Genomic DNA, 20,923 nt, shown 5'->3' with positions numbered 1-20,923 from the left:
AGGGGTACTGTATCCCCCAAGGGAAGACAGAAAGTGCTGAAAGAGGTGAGGGCTGACTGGTGGATTTGGTGGTGCAGGATAAGGGATTTTCTGTGTGCTTCTATTTTCTCTTTGATTTACAGGGCAGAGTAATCATGCAGAGAAATTAGAAGACCAGAGGAGAAAAGAGAAGGTATAGAATAGTCCTTTTTGAGGTAGGGAAAGTGAAGTGCTGCCCATTTGACATTTGTGGTTTTATGATTTTAAGGTAGGACCAGTCAGCATAGTTGTGGAAGAGAAAGGGGCAATTTATTGAACGCCTACTCTAAGCTGGTCCCTATATTAAGTGATTTACATATATTGTTTCTTTTCTTCACATTAACCATACAGGGTAAGTTTCATCTTCCTTTCCCTAGGAAAATTGAGTAAAATTGATGTTTGAGGATTTAAGTAACTCATCTAAAGTCACAGATGGTAGTGGCTGAATCTGGATTCGAATCCATATCATTCTGGCTTTAAAAGCTCATGCTCTTTTTCTTAAACCACACGGTCCGAGCAGGAAGAGCGACACAGATTTTCATCTGTAGCTACACTTTCCCCACTTTTTTTAATTCGAGTAAAGTTAATGCCAGTTTCTATAAGACTCATTCCTTAACTTATGCTTTAGGATAACTGCAGGAATGTGCTTGTACTGCTATATCTATGGAGGTAGAAGAAATCTGTTCAATCAGGGTGTTGTTTCCCTAGCAGTATACCATTTCCATTTAGAAAAGTGTGGAGGGATATCAGGTTCAAACCACTGTGTCATCAGAGTCCTGAAAGAGGAAGAGGAAGTGCACCTTGACCTCTTTCCCTAGTAAAAGCAGTTTTTTTAAAGGGCACAATGGTTATTGTCTCACATTTCCCACCAAGTGTCTTGGAGCTTATAGAAAGTGATCCTACAACAAATTCTGATAAAAATAAATATTTTTGATAAATATAAGTTCAACTTTTTCTTAATTGACAGCCCAAATAGATTACTTAAGAATCAGGGAATCTCAGAATTCAAAACGATCTTATTATTCATTTGGCCCAGACTTCTATCTGTTGGAAGAATCTCCTTTGTGACATTCAGTTGGTCATTCGGCTTCTTGACTATTTCCAGGAATCGGTAGTTAGCCCCTTCACTGAGTAACCTCTTTCTCTTTTAAATTGCTGTAATTGTTATAAAGATCTTTTTAACTTCTGGTCTCTGATCTTAGTTCATCTCCTCTAGATCTATACAGAGATATTGAACAATAGCGGTGATTTGGACATCTTTGTAAAGATTTTCCTGATCTTCAAGGGAATACATCTAACGTTTTTTCCTTAAGCGTTTTCTGTACGTTTTGGGTAGATAACTTATATTAAGTTAAGGAAGTGTCCTTCCAATCATAAATAGGGGTTGAATTTTATTAAATAATTGTAATGCTTTTATTGAAATGACTGATTTTTCTCCTTTGCTTCACTAATTGAATAAGAGTAATAGAGTTTCTGATGTTTAATCTTTCCCTCTTGGGATAAACCTAACGTAGTCATGATATGTTATTTTTTAATATACTGTTGGAGTTAGCTTATTTAATTCATAAGAGAAATTAGCTTATGATTTATTGTCTTTATCTGGTTGGGGATCAAGATTATTTCTTATATGAGATAGCACCTCTTTTTTATTTTCTGGCAAAACTAAGAGATTATGTTAAGTTTCTTGAAAGTCTGCCCTCTGGGACTGGGGGTTGGGGGGGCTTTATGAAAGAGAACTTTTATTACCTTTTCAGTTTTTAATGGCCCTTTTATATCTTCTGGTTTTTTCTTATATTATAGGATTTTCTGTATTTCCAGAAATTTATTCATTTTTGTCTAGATTTTTGAAATTGTGTTTTTTGTTGTTGCTTTTCTGATTTTATTATTTATTTTTTCCAGCTTTAGTGAGGTAAAATTGATAAATGAAAATTATGTATATTTAAAGTGTACAATATGTTGTTTTGATATACATGTACATTGTGAAATGACCATGGAACACTTCATGAATTTGCATGTCATTCTTGCACAAGGGCCATGTTAATCTTCTCTGATCGTTCTCATTTTAGTATATGTGTTACCAAAGCAAACACCAAAATTGAATTTATATTCATTTTATATACATACATGTACTATTTACTGAGCAATTACTTGGGCCAGGCTTAGGTCCTTACAGTTTTAGGTTTTGAGGATACAAAACATAAAAATCGAAAATAAATCCCTGCCTTTAATGAGCTTGAGTTCTGCCAGAGGAGACAGGCAAGAAACAATATAAATAACATAGTAATGTAGTGTGCGACATTATATGCCGAAAAGTAAGACAAACCAGAGAAATGTAAAAATAAAAGCATTGTAGTTTTACATAGAATAACAGTAGAAGGGCCTCCTGAGAAGATGGCATTTGAGTCAAGACCCAAACAAAGTAGGCCAGGCAGAAATCTGGAAGGAAAGACACTCCAGGCAGAGGGAATAGCAAATGCCCTGGGACAGGAGTGTGCCTGACTTTTCAGAGTGGTGAGGAGGCTTCTGTAGCTGAGGAAGAGGGAGCAAGGGGAGGAGTAGTAGGAGATGAGGTAAATAAGGTAAATAAGAAGGGGCCACATGACGTGGGTCCATGTAAGTCATTGTGAAAGCACTGGTTTTTGTTCAGAGTAAGATGGGAATCTACTGGAGGATTCTGAACAGAGTGAAAGCATCTGATCTAAAGTAACAGATTCTTACTTGGGCTACTGTTTTGAGAATAGATGAAGAGGTGCAAGGCTAGAAATAGAGAGACCAGTTAATAAGGTATTATAATAATCCAAACTAAAGTGGCTTCAACTAGCCTGACAGCAGTAGAGGTGGTGAGAAGTGTTTGGATTCTACTCAGCTGTAGTATTTTGTACACTCACATATTGATACATTCATATAGTATTCCGTTTTATGGTTTTTAAAATCTGTTGTTTGTAGTTCTTTTCCTTTTTCATTTTGTACTTTGTTTAATTGCATGTTCATTTATTTTATTTTTTTACCACCATCAGAGTTTGTCTTGCCAGTGGTTGTCAACCTGAGGGTGTGGAACACTTAAGGAGCCACTGGAAAAACTTTGAGACATCCCTCCCTTTTCTGGCTGTCACATGAGTTGGGGAAGGGTATATGTTGGCATGTAGTTCCCTGGGTCCTGGGGATGCAAAGATCCTGTAGTTTCTGACACTTGTACACGATGAAGAATCATCCTGTCTAAAACATGCCCCCATTACGTACGAAACACTGACTCTAGCTCGTTAATCTTTTCAGAGAACTAGTTTTTTGATATTGTGAACTCTGTCATTTCTAAATTTGTGGATCATTGATTTCCATCCTTTATTTCCTTCCTTTTTATTTCTTAAGTTGACTTTTTTTTTCCTAATTTCTTAGGTCATTTGTATTTATATTTGTCTTCTGATCGATGTACAGTTGACCCTTGAACGACACAGGTTTGAACTGCACGTTCTACTTATACATGGATATTTTTCAATAGTAAATAGCCACAGTACTGCATGATCCATGGTTGGTTGCATCCTCAGATTTTTGACTGAGAAGAGGGCTGGCGTCCCTAACCCCTGTGCTGTTCTCGGGTCAAATGTATTTGAAAATGTAAATTTCACTTAGGCGCTCTCTCAGCTGTGCCCCACAAATTTTGATATGTGCTCATTTATATTTCCCAAACACCTGTCATGGTACCAGCACATAGTAAGTACCCAGTAGGCATTTGTTAATCAATACAAGCCACCCTGCCGCCACCAGGCCACTTTTTTCATTAGAGAGTAGAATCCATGTTTACTGATGTGTTGCATGATTTAAGTTGGGTGTACTTATACTTGAGTTCATGTTAATATGTGCTCTTTATATTTTAGGTGCAGCAGTTGCAAGGAGTTTACAGTTTACAGGAACAGCATTTCTGGACCTTATGTTCTGATGTTTATGTTGGGACCTTGAAATTAGTAGTAGCACCTGATGCTGATGCCAGGTGGATTTTAAGCCAAACACATAATATTTTTACTCAGGTATGATTTTTTTACTAACTTCTTTTAAGGGTCTAGGAATTTATTGTATCTACTAGTCTTAAAAATATTTACTATTTAACATATTGAATATATATATACTACACTGTGAGGTAAGTGTGAAAGTTGTTTTTCAACCACAGAGTCAAATTTGGGAGATCCTTACTTTAGTGAATACTGTTAATGAAGATAGTCCTGTTTACTCGTTGTTGTACTGATTTGAGCTCCTTTAAGAAAAAGTAGATTCTCCCTTACTGTATACTCCTTATAAGACATGTTATATGATATTTGAAGCTAGGAATTTTAAGGTAGCATTTGGAATAAGAATAATGTCTGGTCAGTGGCGTTGGCTAAAAGCAGACTATGTTAACGTTTTTGTTGATAGCAAAGCCATCTCTACTTCTGTGTCATTTAATGGCTTAATATGCTGTTGAGTTTTTCTTAATTCTGTATATGGAATCACGAATTAGTCAGTGCATGACTGCAACCAAATTATATCAGGTAATGTTAATGCCATCATGAGTTGACATAGTCAGTGACTGATAAAAGTGATTACTAGGTTATTCTGTATATACTGGGAGAATAAGAACATCATGTCAAGAATATCTGAAGAGAGAGACCACAGATTTTTTTTTTTTTTTGGTCTAGCTTGCTGGAAATATTTGGCAAAAAATCTAGATGTTGACACTGCTTCCAAAATTATCTAACACATAAATCTAATAAGAAACTGATTCCATGCCTTAAAAATCTGTGCTTCAGTGTTCATTGAAGCACTGTTTCCAATAGCCAGGACATGCAAGCAACCTAAGTGCCCATCGACAGATGAATGGGTAAAGAAGATGTGGCACATATATACAATGGAATATTCCTCAGCCATAAAAAGAAACGAAATTGAGTTATTTGTAGTGAGGTGGGTGGACCTAGAATCTGTCATACAGAGTGAAGCAAGTCAGAAAGAGAAAAACAAATACTGTATGCTAACACATATTTATGGAATCTAAAAAAAAAATGGTTCTGAAGAACCTAGGGGCAGGACAGGAATAAAGACGCAGACATAGAGAATGGACTTGAGGACAAGGGGAGGGGGAAGGGTAAGCTGGGACGAAGTGAGAGAGTAGCATTGACATATATACACTACCAAATGTAAAACAGATAGCTAGTGGGAAGCAGCCGCATTGCACAGGGAGATCAGCTCGGTGCTTTGTAACCACCTAGAGGGGTTGGATAGGGAGGGTGGGAGGGAGACGCAAGAGGGAGGGGATTTGGGGATATATGTATACGTATAGCTGATTCACTTTGTTATACAGCAGAAACTAACACAACATTGTAAAGCAATTATACTCCAATAAAGACGTTAAAAAAAAAAAATCTGTGCTTAAAAACTGACCCAGCCCTCCTGATGTGATGCAGTGGAAAGTACACAGCATGACCTGTGTGGCACTCTTGCCAGAAATAGTTAATGTGAATCCCGTCACCTTGTGGACTGTTACCCTGGATTCTTAAGAAGTGTCAGTGTCATGAAAGGAAAATAAGGAGTAATGGAGGATTCTTCTAGATTAGAGGAGACTTCACAATTAAATGCCGTGTGTGGCCCTTGATTGGATCTTGGACTGGGGAGAAACAGCCACAGAGGAAACTATTGGGTAATTAGAATATGGACCACACAATAGCTCATATAATTGTGTAGGTGTTAAACTTCTTGGGTACGATAATGGTATTGTGGTTATAGAAGAATGCTTGTATTCTTAGGAGATACATGCTGAAGCCTTTAGTGGCAAAGTATCAGAATGTCTAACTAATTTTCAAATGTTTCAGCAAAAGTAAAAAGGATTATAAATAAATACATATATAGAGAAATAAGGCAAATGTGGCAAAATGTTTGCGATTGGTTTATACAGGTGATGGGTAGATATGCATTTATGGTGCTATTCTTTTGACTTCAAGCCTTTTCAAAATAAAAAGTTAAAAAATAAAAGTTTGGTGGCTCCTCATTGCCACCAGGATAAAGCCCAAACTTTCTAGCATGACACAATTAACTTTTCAAGCCTCTCTCCTACTATTATTCATTGCCATGTACTTCATACGCCAGCCCCACCAGACTATTTACTTACCTGTGTGAGACAAAAATCCTACTCTAATGTAAAGGTCCAATTCAATTGTTACTTTCTCTCTGAAGCCTTAAAGACCCTTCTAAGCATCATATAGATAGAGAAAGAGAGAGGGACAGACTGACAGTTTAAATTCAGGACCTTAGCGTAAATTAAACGATCTCTTCTCTAATAGAGGTGTATGGTTATGTTCCTTTGGAATAATTAATGAAATAATCTTATAATGTAGGCAACAGCCAGACGTCCTCTACTACAAAACAATATGCTGGTACCACTTATTTACTCTAGACATTTAAGAACTGTCTTTTCTTAACAGACATTATAAGAAGTCTGTACCACCATGAGTTTCATAATGCAGCATGCAAAACCTTCACAACATGTCTGAATCCTTCTCACACCTCCTCCCTTTTTCAGAGGCAAAAAGGAGAACATGACTAGCAACAACCTTGCTTTTCACTGCCATTTCTAGGTCATTATTCTCTCCTTCAGTCTCGATTTTCTCCTAGTTATACCATGTCCTTCCACCCTCACAGTCTGAGCTTCTGTCCACCTCTAGGATACCTCATACTGTCCGAAGACTTTGGCACTTAAGTCACTTAATTTTCCCTCTGAGAAGGAATGCAATTTATAGGTTTAGAAATGTGTGAGCAGCTGTGTCTGTGCTTAGAACTGCTGAAGTTGTAATTGAAGTAGGTGGAGGGAGGTTCTTCTGGTAACCTTAGAAATCTTGGCTTTTAAAATGGCTGAAGTTGAAAGTTTACTCAGCTGCCTCTTTGGTTTTGGAAACTGTATTTGGGTTTTGAAAATTTTAAGCTCTAAAACATATTTTAAGCCTTTTTATCAGCTAAGGTCAAGCCCACTTGATTTCATTCCTTGCAGAGACTAGGGACTCTCTTAGGCTTGCAGTGAAAATGGTTCAACACATTTTTCCCAGCAGGCAGAGAGAAGTCATCCTTCTCATGATTTTCATTCCATACATTTAATGATTGTAAAGTTGTTTTGTGATAGTTGTTTTGGTTCTGGCGTATGCAAAACTGAACTTTTTTATTAATTTATTTTCCTTTACTGCTTATGCCCTAGTCATGCATATTCATTATGCTATGAGTATATCCAATACATTGCAGTAACATTTGCAATTCATGAAATGAAATTTAAATTTTTTTATGTTTTTTAAAAATTTAAAATTATATCTTAATCATAGATTTTACTTATCAAAAGTAGTAAAGATCAAATTGCTCCATTTTTAAGAAAAAAATTACACTAATCCTTTAAGTACATTTCTTGTAGAAAGACTTGAAATACTGGTGGCCTTAGTTCCAAAAGACCAAAAGAAGGATTTTCTCAATACTTTGTGGTTCTATGACATTTTAATGTATTTTTCTTATAGCTGATCTTAAATTGGAATTAAAATTTTTTTTTTTGGTTAAAAAGTTGTTCTTGTTAAAATTTATATGGGGTTAGCTTTGAAAAGGTTAACATAAGTTTGAGAATTATAACATTTTGTTTTGTTTTTAAAGCTATAAGCTTTGCGACTGTTTTGGAACTGTACGTTAAGCATGTCTTTTTATTCTCATGTTCCATAGTTATCACTTAATCATGAATGGCTAAGGCAGTTGGCTTGCTATCACGAATATAGAGCAATACTAGTGAATTGGTAGAAGTCTCTTCAGTACTTTGATTCCTTTGGGATTATTAGTTAAGTGATAATCCAGTTTTTAAACTACAGGGTTTTTTGTTGACATAGAAAAAGTCCCTCTCCTTTCCACCGCGTGCACTAACTTTTTAAAAATGATTTATCATTTGGGAACAGATGAAATAGAAAACTTATTATTTATGTTTAGTATATGAACAGGAAGTGGATGTGGGATACTGGATGAGGAAGGCAATTTATCATTTATGTTTCTTGTTTTAAACTGGCTGATATCATCTGTTAATTTTTTTAATACACTTTGGTTAGAAATAAAGTTTGAAGAAACATCTAGAATATGCTTGGGTTCATTACCCTCCTCAGTTCCACACAGCAGAAAAGACAATCAAGGCTAATGCATATTATTTGCTCCTTGATAGAAATTGTACCTTGATATCTTCCATCTTCTCTTCTGCCTGTTTCTGTTATACCTATTAAGTCCTGAACCCCTGGCTTCCTGCTTCAGCTTTCTGTGCTCTATTTTCTTGCCTCAAAATAGAAGTTAACACTGATCGCCAGGAAGGAACCAAAAAGCCTCCTCACTAACCCAGATGGGAGTTTCCCCAGATTCAGGACCTCCCACCTGTACCGCTGTCCTGCCTGCGCGATCCCTTCCTGTCTCTGACAGTAGGGAATAGGAGAAGCTCTCTGTGCCTTTCCGGGTGGCTAGCTAGTTTTCCACCCTTCCTGTTTGTAAGGAGTTTTAATCTTTTATAATGATTGATTAGTTTTAATTAATCCACAGGGGTTAAGTGTCCATTGGTTGATGGTGGTGGAAATAATAACAGCAGCAGCAGCTAGCCTTATTGAGAGCCCACCACATGCCAGGCACTGCGATAGACACCTAACATATTAATCTACCTGCAGCACAGGTGGGGTATTCTCCCCAGTTTACAGAAAAAGGAACCCAGACCCAAGTTATTGTTCATGACTTGTAATTTCATCATATTAAGTCACTATTTCACGAATTCTGAGATGATTCAGTTTTCACATGGAAGAGTAAGACAGTTTTTCAAGAATTCATTTTTAAGGGATAAAGACTAATATTCTACATTGAGTCAAAAATTAAAGTAGAGGGCTTCCCTGGTGGCGCAGTGGTTGAGGGTCCGCCTGCCGATGCAGGGGACGCAGGTTTGTGCCCCGGTCCGGGAAGATCCCACATGCCGCGGAGCGGCTGGGCCCGTGAGCCATGGCTGCTGGGCCTGCGCGTCTGGAGCCTGTGCTCCGCAGTGGGAGAGGCCACAGCAGTGAGAGGCCCGCGTACAGCAAAAAAAAAAAAAAAAAAAAAAAAAAAAAAAAAAAATTAAAAGTAGAAAGTTTCGGGGCTTCCCTGGTGGCGCAGTGGTTGAGAGTCTGCCTGCCAATGCAGGGGACACGGGTTCGTGCCCCGGTTCGGGAAGATCCCACGTGCCGCGGAGCGGCTGGGCCCGTGAGCCATGGCCGCTGAACCTGCGCGTCCGGAGCCTGTGCGCCGAAGCGGGAGAGGCCACAACAGTGAGAGGCCCGCATACCGCTAAAAAAAAAAAAAAAAAAAAAGTAGAAAGTTTCTGCAGTTTTTGAGAATTGGTAGAGAAATATAAACAACCCAGTAATTTTCTTTAGCCGTATTCTTGTTTATTTTTCTAAATTTTTACTGCTGATTTGTCTTCCTTTCCACAACGAGTATTTATGGAGAGTATTCTGAGTCTATGATTTCAGGTTAACACTTATTTTCTTAGAAGCATGGATGTTAAAAATAACTAGCTGTCTTTCCAACTTAAAAAAGTGTTAACTGAATTACGGTTTATACATGATTCTCAGGATATAAGACACAAGTATTCTATGGTTTTCACTTTTTTTGAGGACAACCCTCAGCCGGCTTTAGTGTCATCCCAGCGGTAGGTAGAATATTTAATGGCACTGGGCACTGTTTTGATCTGCTGGAGTATTTGTCATGTCTTTGTCGTGTGGATAAACTGTAAAGAAAACCTAGTTTGCATTCAGGAAGTAGGTGACTTCCTAAAGGAGTCTTTGGAAATTCCACTTTTTCTCTTTACATTGAAGGAAATTGAGAAAGGAAAATGGGAAGCTGGGAGACTTAAAGGTGTTCCCATCCAGCCAGATGGATGAAACAAAATGACTTTTTCTGTTAGACTGGGCTTTTGTGTAAAGCTGTAGGCCCTCTGGGGAAAGATAATCAGCTTGAGTAATTAACTTGTGATTATGCAAAGATCAATTTACCTAGCCTCTTTGTTTTTCCTTTCTTTTTTATTGCCTTGGGCTACCTCATTTCTTATTACTATCTTCATTGTATATGGGGGGGGGGTTAGGAAAGTGGCAGAGATAATAATGGGAGCCCAACTTACCTTGTCCATTTTTCTTTCATTAACAATTTTGTTAAAGAGAAAAGAAATTAAGCCAGTTTATTTGGGCAATAGTTGTTTTCTCCTAAGGTTAGATACACAAGAATTTTGCAGAAGGGCTCCTAAGTACAGTTATTACGGGGCCCATCTGGGTTGAGTAAATCAAATATAATCAACCATAATAATTTGTTTTTTATAGCATGTAAGAATCCTTTCTTGTATATTCACACATGATCCTTACAATAGTGCCTGATATGTAGCAAGGATGTATTAAATGTTTGTCAAATACTGGATGAATATATAACATTTTTGTGAGATAAGTAGGATTGGTATTTATCAACACTTTTAAAATTAGGAAAACTGAGATTCTGTTTCAGTTTTTAGCTTAAAATCATACAGATGTTAAGTTCTATCTTTTTTCTGCCACAAAACTCTTTGAGTGCGTGCAATTCAATGTATTTTCAGAGAACTTTAACTTTACCACAGCAAGGATTTTTCTTTTCTTTCTTTCTTTTTCTTTTTTTTTAATGAGGCAAAAACGCTAGCATGTTTTCTGTGCTGGAAAGCTACTGGGGTCTTTTCCAGCTTTTTACTCCACTAGAGCAGCTCCTGACTCCTTAGACATTCATTAGTGCTGGGCAGAGCCCTCCAACTGGAATGCTAGAAGAAAAGCCATGGTAGAAAGTAATGCTTTCAGGAGCCCAGAAATTCCTGGGAGAAGGTAGCATTATTATTTTATCCCCCACTCCGGCTTTTCTTTCTCTTAGATGTTCCACTTTACTCTTCATTCTATGTTGCTGACAAGAAAGTGCTTAATTGTAACTGATTGTATGCTTCAATCTTTAAAAATTATTTTTTATTTGAAAGAAGGAAATTAATAGAATTTCAGTTCATCCAACATGTATTTATTGATCATTTACTGTGTGCTGGGCACTACTTGAGGTTCTGGGAGTCAGCAGCAAAAGACAGGACAAAGTCCTTTTATCTTGGACATTATCATTGGAGAGTAACAATCAACAGCATCACAGCAAATAAGTTTTATGATATATTAGAAAGTGATAAGTGTTATAGATAGGGAGAGCAGGGTAGGGAGACTGGGGGTGCTGAGGCATTTACCATCTCTTGCACCAAGCTTTGTTTTTGTTTTTTGTTCTTTTGATAGATAGAGATAGATAGATAATATCTATCTCATCATCTCATCTGACATACTATATTTACTTGTCCTTTTTGCTGCTAGATTAATTACTAAGATGAGGACTGAGAATTGAGCACTGGGCTAAGCAATTTAGAGGTGACCTTGACAGTTTTGGGAAGTGGTTGGCAGCAAAAGTTTGGTTGAAATGAGTTCAAGAGAGAAGAGAGTAAAGGAATTATAGATAGCAAATATAGAAAAATTGATAAAACTGGAGAGATGGGGGCAATTTTGAGATCAGTGTCCTCGAATAGCAAGTTTATATCCAAAATTGAAAAGAGGAGTTGGAGTGTAAAGTAATTCAATAACCAGTAGATGGTTATGCTTATTTCAGTGTTTAAAATCATTTATCATAGGAAGATTTAGACTGGATAGATTTATGATTTTAGTAGCCAACTAGTCAAGCACTGTGGTGTTTTCTAGCAGAATAATGGTAGCTGGGTAACCTCATTTTTCCAAAATTCACTTGGGCAGGGCATGTAATTAGTAGCATAGCTTTCTTTTGTAGGGCTAAATGGAGAATCTTTTTTGCAACTTATTAACATACTTGTTTCTAAAATAAAATTATTGGCACTTTATGATGAAAAGTGGAGAATTCTTTCCCAAAGACAGAAAAGAAAAATAATTCTTCCCTTTTTAAAAAAAAAAAAAAAAAGAAAAGAAAAGAAAATTTTTTTTCCTACTACTTTTCTGAAATGTATAGTCTATTATTGGTTTGTTTGATTTTCTAATTTTTTTTTTTTTTTAACTTTTCAGGCCGGAGTGAGACAGCTTTATGTACAGATTGACTTTGCGGCCATGTAAATGAATGAAAAGAAATTATGCTTTTTTGGGGACCTAATTTTTTCTGGTACTGTAAAATCCTAATCATGGTACCTAGCTTTTTAAAAAGAGAAATCATCACTACAACTTCCCAGCACCAAGTAGACCAGGCAGAGTCAGCCGATTGTGCTCTGCCAGGAGTTTACAACTAAGGGATCAGAATTAAGAGGATCTCTCCTGGACTTTTGGTCTTCTGTGCTTCTTCCCTCCAAACCATTTTGATTTCTGAGGTTTCTAGTTTTGTTCCAGGGTATTGTTTTCTGTTTGTTTCCTTTTTTTTTTTTTCATTTCAAATGCCCTCACTCCCACCCCTCATCCTAGCCAGTAAGAAATTCAGACAGTGGGCCTCTAATCATCTGGATTGTCTTCACTGAAGCTGCTGGAAACCACTGCTTTCATTCCCAGAAAACCAGTGTTATTTAAAAAAAAAAAAAGAAAAAGAAAAATGGAAATCTGCTTTATATGTAATGTCACAATTGTTGACGTTCTTCAATATAACCATGTTTGTAAAATTGTTTGTACCTTGCAAACTTATGAACCAAACCATATTGGGTTTTCAAAGTGCCTTTGTATCAGAAAATGTATTTGCCAGCATAGAAATGTACCATCAAAGGTCATGTATATGTTTTTTTTTAATGGGTATTCTGTATTCTGTACAAAATAAGACGCTTGTTAGTAATGTATACAGATGTCTTTTTGTGTACTTGCAGCATAGGTTTAGATATATAAAAATCTGCCTTTTATTGCTTTATCCCATCAAAAAATAAAAGGTGTTATTTTGCTTTTTAAATCAAATTCAGTTATTACATTAAATTATTTTGTGTACTGTGTTTTCAAAACTTTGCAAATGCTTCTGTTATACAGACGGGTGTTTTAACTTACTTAAAACATCTGCTAAATTCCAAATTTCTATAAAAGCTACTGTGTCTGTGATAAACTTTCGTATATCTTTCCTTGCTGTTTTTATAGATTCTATTAATGAAAGGAAAAGGCATGTAGAGTGAAGGCAGAAATGGTTGGGACAATGTTATTTTGCTTTTTCATTCTTCAAATGCCAAGTCATACATTTTCCTGTGCAAGTGTTACACAAATACAGTTGCTTTCAGGAGTCCTAAAGCAGCATTTTATTGACTTTGAAGTATTGAAGGTACTGAGTAAATGTGGTAACATAGAACTCTTCCTAACACAGGTATCTTGGAAGTTAATAAGTAAGTTGATTTCTAGGCTCTTGTGTGTTTGAAAAATAAAATTGCAATTTGAGATAAGTGCTTGAATGTTCTACTTAAATATTCTCTGTGTTTTATGAAGAAATTGTTCTGAATAGACATTTTCCCATTGTACTTCATTTTATCACAAGGTATATTCCCTTTTAACTGAAAGGGAAAATTTTAAATTGCTGGGGGAAAACCCTGCAGGATGGAAATGAATGTTTAGAATGTAGATCAGTAATAAGCACTTTTTCACTGATGTGGCAGAAATCACTGTTGATTTTGTCTAAGTTTCAAGGTATCTGTTTCCCTATTTCTGACCTACAATTTATGAAATATACTGTGTTAGGAAAACTATAGACTGCTTTCTTCATGCTTTTCTAAACCGCTGCAGATTGCCATGAACTGTTGATAGTCCCCTTTTTGCAGATTAAGTAGTATTTTCAAAACATTTTTACTTACTGCCAGGCAGTTTAAAGCTAAGAATTCCTGCAATAGAATGCATTTAACTGAAACAATTGTTAAGATGTTTCAGGACGGAAATATAAAAGGAAATGTCCTGATAATGGTACTGCTTTTTCATTATAAGTAGTCACTTGGAAGTTTGCATCCACTACCAAGCCTGATAGAAGCCTGCGATATTCTATAGGTTTTGGCATATTGTGTAAAATGACAGATCTAGAGGAAGGTGGGGATTTTAGATGTGTGCCTTTAAAAACTAATTATGTGAAATTGTACTGATATTTCACATACAGAGATAATTTTGCACTGGCCTGTAAAATTTACAGTGCACATTGAAGATCCAATTCTGCCTTTCACTGAGGCCTCCATTCCAAGTGAAGTTTCTTGTCAAAATATGCATCACTTTATTTAACTACGCTCTCAATACACAAGTGCATGAGTATGGCTTTTTCCTTTGATAAGGAATAGAGTATATATATAGGACATTTGACTGAGATGAAACTCTTAGTTTTGCACCTGTTACAAGAGATCTCCAGTTCATATCATTTAGCAGGTTGGCCTTAACATTTATACTTTAATGAAATGTTCTTAAACCTGTGTGTGCAGCAGGACAAAAAGGAATTTTTTTCTCCCTTTTAGGAAATACTTTGTCTTCTCAATGTTCTTGGCACAGATGTATTGCTAAAGTAGATAATTTCACTGAGAAATACTCCTTGATTATTATTATAAATTTAGAATGTCCCTATTGGCCTAATTCTTGGGGAAAAAAATCTGAGTATAACTTTGCTGATATTTTAAAAACCAAATATTCTCTGGAGAAAAAATTTGTATTGCTCAGGGAATGTTTACCTTGCCAAGTAAACTTCCCCAAAGAGAAATATACCTATACTAGTTTTGTGTTTTTAAATCTAGATTATATTGATCGAGATAAAGGGCTTAACCTATGTATGGCTCCCTTATTTTGCTTACTCCTTGTGCACTTTGTGAAGGACAGTATCTAGTTTATCTGTAGCTCAGTGTACCTCACACATCCCCACAGCATCTTCTGCAGAGGCATAAGGAAGTGGTAACAGATGTTACTGGCATTTCCCATGTACCTGGAATGCTCCAGCGTTCTTCAAAGCCTACTGGTAAACACCAATAACCAAAATACTGTGAGTTTTGTGCACCTTTGTAAAGCAGCCACATCGTTGACTCCAGATGCAGATGATCAGAGTTCTGTAATGTTTTTACCTACCATGGTATAATCAGTTTTACAGAATTATTAATATGGTAGCATCCTCTTATATAATGCTGGGATTTAAGAACAAAAATAATTCATTGCTTAGCATAGAATTTTACATCCAAGGAGACTGTCCTTAGAAGCAGTCTCTCATTCTACCTCTCACTTTACAGATGAGAAAATTGAAGCCCAGAAATGCTGTCATTTATTCAAGGTCACAGAGATAATTAGTGGCAAAGCCAAGACCAGAATCCAGGTTTTCTGACTAACTGTGCTTTGTCTCCAGTGTAATTCTGTAAATGTGTTGAAGAAGCATTTTTAAATAAAGGACATCTGACCTCCATTTTTGGTACATTAAGGCACGTTATAAATGGAGTTTTTTTATTGTCTTATTTTTCTTAGCTAATTATGAGATTTAGAATATTATTTCCATAGTATTCTTTATGAAAGATATGATTAATTTTTTTAACTCTTTTTTACTCTTCTGGAACCAGTTTCTGATTTTTTTAAAAAAAATAGTGACACGTGTGCATTGGATACTTTTAACTTGTGAGTAAATTTTTCTGTTAATTGCCCAAGACTAAATCCAATTTAAGGATTGTTTAGTTTCTTTATTTTGTTTAAATTCTGTGAATTGGTGCTTTTTAGAAACCAGGCTAATTCATAGGTCATATCATTTCATCCTTGTTCAGTCACCAGAGAGCTCTTGAATTCTTAACGTTATTCTCAGAGCCACACAAAATTGGGCATTAAATGTTGTATAGAACAAAACAAAATTTTTAATAGGGTAAAATTTTGAAGTCTTATCAGAATCCCAGATGTTAAACTGCTACTTTCAACTCTTCATTAAAAGCATTACCTTGAGAAAGTTAAAAAAAAAAAAGAAAGTTAAACTTTTTTTCTTTCTGTCACTATCTTCGAAACAAATTATTTTCCACTTCACCAGAACTTTGACAAAAAAGGAAATTATCTTATTCTTTAAAGAACATTCAATAAAAGTTTTACTCATAGAGGATTCTTTCAAGACACAATCCCCAAAAGCCTTAGTGATCCAGACCTCTATCATAGAATCAAGACAATGAAAAATTACGTATCAAAAAAAGTATTTGCAGAGTATAGTTCTATTTAAAGGTCAAATCGATGTCTTTGATGAGTGTGTCCTTGGTTTATGTTTAACCATTTCCTAACTACAAATTATACAGGAAGGGTGGGGTTACTTCTATTAAGTGTTTATATATCAGGCTCTTTGTATGGCCTTTTTCATGTTATCACATTTAAAATCCTCATATTTTTATAAAGAAAGATTTTTCCATGATTTTGATCCATAGATCTTTTTCAGATATATTTTATCTTCTGATTCTCCTAACATTCTTGTGAGGAAGGAATTAATTCATAACTCCATTTTACAGATGACGAAGCTGTTTCGAGAGATTGTAAATGACCTAACTGGGGGATAGCCAGTGATAGAGCACTGACTCTAGATCCAGTACTTCTTGGTGACAACTACTCTTTTTTGTATGTCATTCTACAATGATTTAAAGGTCCAAGAAGTTGTAGCAGATCTAAACACACTCTCCTATAAAATCATGAACCATCACCATGAAAAAATTAATATAGGGGAATAGTTGTTATATATACATTGGTTAGACTCATTCCTTCTTTGGATGCTCTCTTATGCTTATTACCTTTGCCATTTAACAAACTGTGCAGGCTAAAAAGAGCAATCAGAGCTCTTTTAAGCACTTTTAAGAACTTTTTAAAAAAAAAGAAAGTAAAGTTTTTTTGACACAGAGTAAGCTGCTTAAAAGGGACTGATTCAATAGTGTCAGCACCAGTGTGTGACGAGAAACTGAACTCCTGGCCAAGAGACATTAACCTAGTTAGTAGGAAGTTGTCTTCCAAGAAGTACAAATAATTTTGCACTGCATGAGAGGGATACATAGGATTTGATTTACAACATTACATTTTATAGACACCTTTTCAAAAGGAAGAAATATATTTCACAATTAGTAGTAATCTATGCTTAAACTTAATAATATTTAACTTTGAACTCTTCCCATGGCTTTGAAAATTTAGTATTTGTAATTTTGATCCTGATGGAAAGCCTGTAAAAAAGAATGTCTTTGTCTCATACATCCTATTGTCACCACACTTAGCATGAATTTACACTTAACGCACTTAGTAAATGTTTGGATAACCAGTGAGTAAATATTGTAGACAGCAGTGGATACACAAGTAAGGACTGGGGACAGGTAAACCAGTAATTTACTGTTTATTACAGAAGACATCTCAGCTTTTCTTTGGCATTTTTGCACAAATAAGTGAGTTTATATTCACTTTGGCCATTTTTTTTTTTCAAGTAGCCCTCTAAGCTAGCTGCTCCTTCATTTTGATACAGGAACAGTGGAAATATCAAGATGTTTTCCATTTTGCATGCTGTTGGACAGGAATTTCGTAGAACTGGGACTGTGGAACCTGGGTCACTTGAATTTTTATATTTTGTATAGCCAAATGAGAAACCACACTCTCCTTTGTTTTTATAGAAAGTTGCCATATTCCTATTACTTTAAGGACCTGTGTATAACATTCTATTTCATTTATCCCAGATGTATTTTCATCTAAAACTCTTTCAAAGGTATATCTTGAAGGTACTTCTATAAAAACAACACTACATGTATTCATTAAGTGATTTAAACATTCCTAAGATAGTTTTTATCTTCTCTGTCTTTTCCCCTCTAAATACTAAATTTCAGTAGAGCTTCTCTTTACTTATTTTCCATCTCTTTTCATTGCTTCTGCCAATGTAAAACTTCCCTTTTTCACTAGTGGAAAAAAAAAAAAGCTTTATTTTGAATTTTAGTATTTGAGTTTTATGTATGATATATCATGCATCGATTAGGCTCAATGAAGATTCTGTTCTGAACTAGACATATCCTGTCAAGAGCTTGCCAAGTAATCATCTCATTGCTTCCTCTAATAGCAAATTCAGTGATATTTCTGCCCAAGTGATATTTTGCCCCAACATTTGTGACTTTGATCAATACACAGAATGGGTCTTTTATATCAGAAATACTGTGAATGAAAAATTGCCAAATCCTATTCTAAACACCCCTACAACTCTTTACCTCCCTGTCTTTAATGGTTTCTAAACGTATGGCCAAGTTTGAATTTGGGTTTGATTCCTATGGTGAAGAGTATGGCATCAAAACATTTCTAAATAAACGTTTGAGTACAAGCCTAGGTTGGAATGTCAAAGACTATGTTGTAATTTGGTTTGAATATGCTAAAGTGAGCAATTATGATTTGCCTAAGAACAACACAACAAATTCATAATGTATATTTCACTTTTTTCTACTTGAAGACATTCATGTATATATTTTGTTTAACCTCAGATGTATTTAAAAAGAATGATAAACTATTGTATCAAAATTCTTCCAATAAAATTTCTGTTTAAAAATCTTTACCTGAATTGTGTCTATTAGTTTGATGAACTGAAAAGAACACTGTGAATTTAACAGTTATTGGAACAGATTCTGGAGGACTTAAGGAATGGAGGGGAAAGAATGATTCTCAGGGCCCAGAAACAGCAAAGTTGATCAGGAAAGAGGAGATGGCAGGAGACTTGGAAATGTCTTGACATTGTGAAGATCCTCGTTGTGGATCCTCATACTCATTATTTTACCTCATAAACAAGTCTTAAAGTATTTCCAGACATTACCATTAACCCCAAATTGTTCTCTCACCTCATTCCCTATGATCTCAGCTTATAGGAAATGAAGACCAAAACCATCTGACATGAGCCTCCATTATCCTTCCAAATTTTTTCCCTCTAATCAGAAGGAATTCTTTTATTTCAGTAACTTCTTCACAAAACCCCAGATCCCACTCATCCCACTTTCTGAAACATACTCTTACAATGCAGCCTCTTCCTACTATCAGTCTTTGCCACACAATGAGGGCTTCATCCTCAGAGTGTCTGTTGTCAAGCATCTTACATGTCGTCTACATGTGCTTCTTCCACTTCCTTTCTAACCATTTCTGTAGCTCCTAGTAATATTGCTTCACTCCTCCCTAGTTTGTGGAGTTAATCAAAGGCCATCGGTGGCTTGATTCTTGTCACAACTGTGGCATAACTACCAGCATCTCAAATTCAACAAAAAGAAAAGAATACATTTACCTTTCCCACTCAGATCTCTTTTCAACTACCATTTCTGTCAGAATTCCTTACAGAATTCTTAGAAATCTAAACGTCGCCTTTACCACACCCCCGTTTCCTGAATCCCTATCACAAAGTCCTCCTCATTCTGTTAGGGGAACCACTGACTGAAACCGCCCACCCTGGCCAGGTATCACAGCAACCACTTGCATGTGATACAGGAGGTCCTGGTAAGGAACGCGGAACTAACAAGCTACCACCAACCGGAAGAATTCGGGAAGGGTCAAAAGGAGAGAGGAGATGCCAGTCCGTTTATGTCCTACCACCCTCCCAGAGTCCTCCTCGCTGGAATCCATCTTGGCTGAGCGATGCACGCGCCACCAGGAAGGACCCTGAGGCAGAGTGACTGGCCAGAGACAACCCGGAAACTAAACCAATTACCGTAAAACCCGAGACGGCAAGCCACGTGGCAGAGCAGTTCTCCTGGGTTCCCTTACCCTGCTGCTCTCCACCCAGGCGCCCCTTCCCAATAGTCTCTTGCTTTGTCAGCACACGTGTCTCCTTGGACAATTCATTTCCGAGTATTAGACGACAGCCCACTCTCGGGCCCTGGAAGGGGTCCCCCTCCCTGCAACAATTCTTTGCAAATCTTTTAAATTCACCTTTCCATTCCCACTGCCCTACTCTAGTACTTCATTGATAACTGTACGCAGAGTCACTCTGAGGAACTGTCTGACTTCCCATCTATTCCATGCCCAGCTCTAGCCACCTCCATTTCAGCACACACGCACACACAACACACCACAAAAACAATTCTGCCCTTAGGCAGGAAGACAAGGAATTTCTGCTGAATCAGACTCCTGTCCAGGCCCTTTATAAACATTTCCCCTAACCTGGTTTCCTGATTACCTTCTGCTTGCCCTTCTGCATAGTGGACTTTGACCTGCTAGAGCTACAGCACCTGCCAGGGATTCCCTGCCCTGCCTTTCCTGTGTTCTCTGGAATTAGCCTCTGGCCTAGTGGAAGTCCACAGTGGCCTATCAACGCCCCTTTAGAGCAGCCTCTTCTGTTTACATACAGGTTTAGGCAAGTTATTTACTAAAATAGTTCACTACCCAATCTTTCTTTATCTAGAGTTTTTGGCTTCCCTCCCCCTAGAAGCCACCCTGTGTTATACTAACAAATTAAGCTTCCCAGTTTCCATTGTGATTCCTTCAGCTCAGGAATCGAGTGGCTGCCTAAATGCTCATCAAATACAAATTCCTCTGAACAACTTTAGCAACTCATAATGCTTTGCCTTCCCTCCTTATTCAATCTCATTTCCCATGATATGGCAATAAGCAGACTTTTCATTACTCTAGACCAGAGAAACAGCAAAGGCAGAGAGAAGCAAGCAGGTCTAACAGATGTAGATAAAATGACAGCAATTTAGTATTTTTCATTCTGTATGCAGAAAAGAAAACATCATTTTAATAGGATTCAATCTCATTCAAACAATCTGTCAGCTCATCCAGCTCTACTTCCAGACTTAAAAAAAAATCTGCCATGAAGTTCAGGCTTAGCACAAGCTACCAACATGTAAATGAATAATTCTACTTTATCTAATAAATTCCTATAACCAATAGGAGTAATAATGGTAACAGTGTGACAATACTAAAAGGCATCAGGTCTGGCACCGTTTAAACAA

The 20,923-nt window shown here is 36.6% G+C and overlaps 1 protein-coding gene across 1 annotated transcript in view; it reads left to right on the top strand.

The window, feature by feature from the left end:
* Positions 1–18,455, top strand: part of SLC30A7 (solute carrier family 30 member 7) — an 80,859-nt gene extending 62,404 nt beyond the window's left edge. Inside the window, exons 10-11 of the mRNA XM_082857629.1 lie at positions 3,891–4,040; positions 12,123–18,455. Of these exons, the coding sequence (XP_082713755.1) occupies positions 3,891–4,040; positions 12,123–12,170 (198 nt within the window). The 3' untranslated portion in view covers positions 12,171–18,455. The remainder of the gene's footprint in view (positions 1–3,890; positions 4,041–12,122) is intronic.
* The last annotated feature ends 2,468 nt before the right edge of the window (positions 18,456–20,923 follow it).

Source organism: Leucopleurus acutus, assembly GCF_964270905.1.
Source record: "Leucopleurus acutus genome assembly, chromosome: 2".
Taxonomy (NCBI): Eukaryota; Metazoa; Chordata; class Mammalia; order Artiodactyla; family Delphinidae; genus Leucopleurus; species Leucopleurus acutus.
The sequence above is the reverse complement of the archived record's forward strand: the minus strand, read 5'-3'. Positions and strand labels throughout refer to the sequence as shown.